The sequence below is a fragment of the Sipha flava genome, unplaced genomic scaffold (genome assembly GCF_003268045.1).
Source record: "Sipha flava isolate LNK unplaced genomic scaffold, YSA_version1 255_pilon_pilon, whole genome shotgun sequence".
NCBI classification, from domain to species: Eukaryota; Metazoa; Arthropoda; class Insecta; order Hemiptera; family Aphididae; genus Sipha; species Sipha flava.
The window spans coordinates 130,971-136,320 of record NW_020272908.1 but is presented as its reverse complement, the minus strand read 5'-3'; the positions used below and the strand labels follow the sequence as shown (position 1 = coordinate 136,320).

Here is a 5,350-nt window from a genome sequence, read left to right as displayed (position 1 = left end):
GTATCTAATAATATTGTATTAATATTTAAATAAATAAATATGTATAGCTAAGCCAAGAATGTTATAATATTTGTAAAGGACAATCAGTTTTGAATTATAAATGAGAACTTGAGAATTTTTCTCAATGTATTCATTTATATATTTGTTCATATTCAGTCGCCATTTTATTTACTTCATATATAATTGACAATGAATTTTTAATTTTGAACCTGTCATACTTAAATCAATATAAAAATATAATAATACAAAAATAAAACTTTAATTAATGTATTCTATGTATAAACTATTTATTTATATATTAATTTATGAATATTAACCATTTAATAATTTTATTAAATACTGTAATATTTAAGAATTATTTAGTTCATGGCTAAAAAAAAATGTGCACAACAAATATTATTATTATTTTTATTTATTTATTTAACGACCGAAAGCAATGGTGTACAAAGAATTATATATGATGTAGATTAACTTAATATTACATAATATACCTAATATTTATAAATAGTTTTTTTCGGTAACACACAAATATTAAATTTCAGTGGTATTAAGAAATTAAGTAGACCATCAAGGGATGAGTACTAAGTTCGAAATTTGCCGCCGTTTTAATTGCGACAGTGGCAACCGGTCCGCGAGAAGCGCATCGCGTGGTCCGTGGATGCCGGTTCCGGCCAAGTCACCACCGGCGACTTTTGAGCTGCCCGCCGTTGCCGTACTCTCCTTGTGAGCGGACCGTGCGTTGGTTACGTCGGGTCGTGTATTATTTTTGATAGAGCTGCCTCTAAGTCCACCCAGCGGTCATTGTTGTATTCCGTTGCACTCGTTGCATGATATTGTTTTTATTCCGTTCGCGTATTACTGCTATTATTATTAGTCGATAATATTAGTTCGAAACATTGCATAACGTCGCATTTGTTATCATCGCTGCCGCCACCCCCCGTTCACGTGTGTGTCATCGACCTTGCCACAGCTGCAGCTGATACCAGTCTCCGTCGTGACCGATACACTGCCCTGCCGCGACGTATGTGCCATCCGGTAATGTGGCATTATTCAGATTAATTATTATTATTCTTGTTATTATTATTATTGTTACGAGTCGCGCTCGGGAAGAGACGTCTTCACCGGCCGACGTACGCACACTAGTCGTGTATAAATATATATATTATTATTATTTAAAACGTGTTGTATATATTTATGTTCGGTCACCTATCCAATTCAAATTGTGAACATCACATCCTTTAAAGTGGTAGCCCGGCCAAATGCTAGCAAATAGCCGGTTAGCCGGCTTCCCAAACATGTTGAGTGTGAAAATGTATAATTATGTTTAAATTTATATATCATTATTATTGATCTATTGTGTGTGTAGCGCTATTATATTATTATTAATTATTAGGGTTCGGATTTGAAGGCAAAAGCCTTTCTTTTAATAATCATAAAAAAAAAAAAAATAAAAAATTATTATTATTATTATTTTATTAATAATAGAAAACAATTTTTATATAAAAATGTGTTTCGTTTAATTTCTAAGACGATGGATGTATATTTTTTTTTGCCTTTTTTACTTATAAATGCATTTTTTGTGTTGTTGATTTAATACATTTTTAGTTGATTTAATAATTGTACATAGCTTACGTATTATCGGTACAAATCGATACAAGACGAAGTGGCTAAATTGATTTTTAATATATTCAATAAAGTTAAATCGAAGAACAAAGGATGGAAAAATATCAAACAAATGAATCAAGTATTGATTGGAGAAACAACAAACGATGACGATTTAATAATTAGTAATTTTAATTTAAATTATTATTTATGTATGAAATACTCAAACCGTCAATGTTTAACTGAAGACAGCTTATTTAAGTGAATATTTTTTTTAATACCAACTAGTTTGTTTGTTTAATTTTGTAGTATATTTTTGAATTGCTTTTTTATATAAATTAAATGCCTTTTTTGCCTTTTTATACATTTTAAATGCTATTTTTATTGATTATGTTGCCTTAAAATCCAAACCCTACTAATAACAGTACATTTTTTCTTTTTTTAATTGTATGAATATTATTAACACTCGGTTGTCCGATAAATATTTAGTCGACGGTCGTTTCGCATACTCTTTTCTGAGAAATCTATTAAAAATAATACAAATCGAAGACTGGGGATAACTATTGCCTATTTCAAAATCCATCTTTATGCACGAAACTATATGGTCATATGGTAATTAACTCTGGGGTTCAGCTAAGCATTTGAATATAAATAAAATCTAAACCTTTCAACATATATGCCTCCGTCAAATTACAGTCGTTGCCAGATAAATTGAGACGGTGGCGGCGGCGCGATAACGGAAAACCAGTGGTTTTCCGTATTTCAATATTGTTATCGAAAATACATCAATAAACCAACAATTGTTACAAAAATTATTTTACGATATTAATTCCAAATTATTTCCCTAGCTGGACTGTGAGCTTTACGATTTTTAATTTTTGAACTCATTATAAAAAAACTATTTATTTTATAGTGTTATTTTCAGTACAAAATAACACGAACACCAGTGGCGTACATAGGAATTAATTTCGGGGGGGGGGGGGTTATGAAATAATATATACTAAATGAAGGTTATAAATTAACTTATTTTTAATAACTATGAAAATTAGAATACATAAATTTAATTACAGGACAAAGTCTAATTTTCAAGGTAGATTTGCAAAATTATTTATCACTTCTTCAGTGTTTATTTCAGTATTTCAGTGAAATTACTTCGATGAATTGACATGAGATAATCCTGTTAGTCGATCTTCGCTTGTACTATTTTTCAAGCACGACTTCAATCTTTTCAATATCGAAAACGATCTTTCTGATGACGCTGTTGAGACTGGTAAAGTTACTAATATTGACATTAAGCACCATATATTTGGAAAAAAATCAACGGATAGTTTATTCAAAGTATCAATAGCAGATTTGGATTTCTGACAAACCACGGAACATTTGCAATTATTCTGAGGACTTTGTTTTGGACAATTTGCATTTTTTTGATGTGCGAGGATGCACAATCACCCCATACCGGGCAAGCGTTGGTAAGAATTGGGCGTAGAATTTGCTTAAAAATTAGGAGAGAGCATTTTTTTCCCATACTAGACAGTTTGGTTTTAATTAATACATAGATTAAAGAAATGCACACGTGGGTCGTACTAACCATAAATTTCGGGGGGGGGGGGGTTGAACCCCAACCCCTATATACGCCACTGACGAACACAATACTGGCACGAATGAGTAAATATCCAACTATATTAGTATATTCCATAATGTCCATATCTATTTATATTTAATATTGTCATTGGTCAGCCAAGTCATTTATTTTTATACATTTATAATAAACAAATTATTGATGCGATTAAAGTGCGCCGCGCGGTCAAAACCCACTGGGTTCGAACTGGTGACTGTACGCGTCGTAGCCAACTGTGTGACCTTTGCACCACACTGCCAGCGACTAGTTTGGGCTACACTTCATGATATAAGCGTCCCCGCCACCGTCTCAATTTATCTGGCAACGACTGTACAAAACCTTTGATCTACGTTTCAAACGATACACTTCATAATGACCTCTTCCATTCCAACGGTAACATAAGTAGTTGAAACTCGCTATAAACACTTTTACTCAAATCTATTCAACCCCCGTAATCCATTCGTTTCAATTTTACATCTTAACATCCCAGATTAAATTCCAGAAGGCATTTGAAACGTATAAGTTGTGTCGGGGGCCTTTTAAATAATTAATAACTTTCCACTGTAACAAGTTCCATCACTGGATAGATTCTTCCATCAATACTGCGATCCCACCACTAAGTTAGGCTTATTGTTAGAGATATTTTTTATTTGCAGATCGTATCAATAAACATCTAAATTAAAAAAAAAAAAAAAAAATTTTAGATACAACAAAATTACTTAATTTATCACAATTATATAGGCATATAATATTTCAGTGACGTCTACATTTGTTGATGTACAATAGATACGATAATAATGCACGTTTAAAGGCCCTGTTGTAATGAGAATCGCAAAACGAAACAAGCGTTGTTGTTGTTGCTGTTGTTGTCAACTGCTGTTCCGGGTTCCCAGGGCAACCCATTAATGTACACCCTCACACTGGTGCATATGACCCGTACGCGCGCGAGCCACAGTGGCCGTAGGAAGTTCCGACTTGGCGTATGTGAAAAAAACCTGATTATTTTTTACCCCTAACGCCGAATTCTTACGCACGGGGCAGCCGATCATCGTTTCATTCGAGCGACCCCCGTAGGTAGGCCCGTCGCATCCGTTCTTGTCGCGCAGACAGTGCTCAGTGTCAAACGGTGAACGACGCTCGATCGGCGAATCGTCTACACCGGGAGTCGGCGGAAGTCGTCGGATCGCGTTGGCCGCGAGTAGTGCCATGACATCGACGCCGTCGCCGAGGTAAGCCCAGTGGTGTTTTGGAGGGTATACGCGGGTATACGACGTATACCCGTGAACCATCATTGTGATTTAGCGTATACTTTATAAAAGTAACACCAATATGCACGTATACGCTCGTATACCTACTTCATAAATAGAAAAAAAAATCCATAGGACATACGTTTATTTTTAGAAAATTTTTAATTGGTAGGTTAATAATAACATTGATAATTGATTATTATTTATAGCTATCGATTATCGTTTACCTATATTCATTAGGTATCAAATTATAATATATACAAGCGGCCGTTGACGTTTCTATATAAGAATATACTAGATAGTGTCGCCATTGATTAAATAAACATAGATATCCCATGCAATGATAAATATTGGAAACGCCTAAAATGTCTCAAATAGAGTCAGAACTGTAGTAGTAATGGATTCCTGATAACAGAATGCGCTGGCGTTCCATATAAACATTTGTTTTTTTCTTTTTTTTTTAAATTGTACAATCCGTAAATATTTTATTTTTACCATAAGTACAAATGATATTTAAGTAAGTAATACAATAATATTAAATTAAATTAAGTAAGCAAATCAATATCTATTGCATCAAGGTAGTTTATGTTTTGGGAGAAGGATCTATCCATTAATGGAACTTCATGGCGGGTATGGAGTTTGAAGTTTAGTCCTCCAAGAGGTCACGACACCATTTTCGTTTTAGACGCCTTCTGGGGCCACCTGGAATTGTGTGAGTTGATAAATCAGATATGAGAGGGTTTTGGTGATTGAAGAGATTGGAGTGGAGGCATTTATAGCATATTTTGGCTACGTTTTGGATGGTTGGAATATTAAGATCCCTATGGAGAGTGTCATTAGAAACATAAAAAGGAGCTTTAACTATTTGGCGGAGGCATTTTGA

At 33.8% G+C, this 5,350-nt stretch overlaps 1 protein-coding gene across 1 annotated transcript in view; it reads left to right on the top strand.

Annotated features, from left to right (window-relative positions):
- Positions 1 to 4,174: 4,174 nt before the first annotated feature.
- LOC112684655 (cytoplasmic dynein 2 light intermediate chain 1) overlaps positions 4,175 to 5,350 on the top strand; it is an 11,986-nt gene continuing 10,810 nt past the window's right edge. Inside the window, exon 1 of the mRNA XM_025556275.1 lies at positions 4,175 to 4,449. Within this exon, the coding sequence (XP_025412060.1) occupies positions 4,427 to 4,449 (23 nt within the window). The 5' untranslated portion in view covers positions 4,175 to 4,426. The remainder of the gene's footprint in view (positions 4,450 to 5,350) is intronic.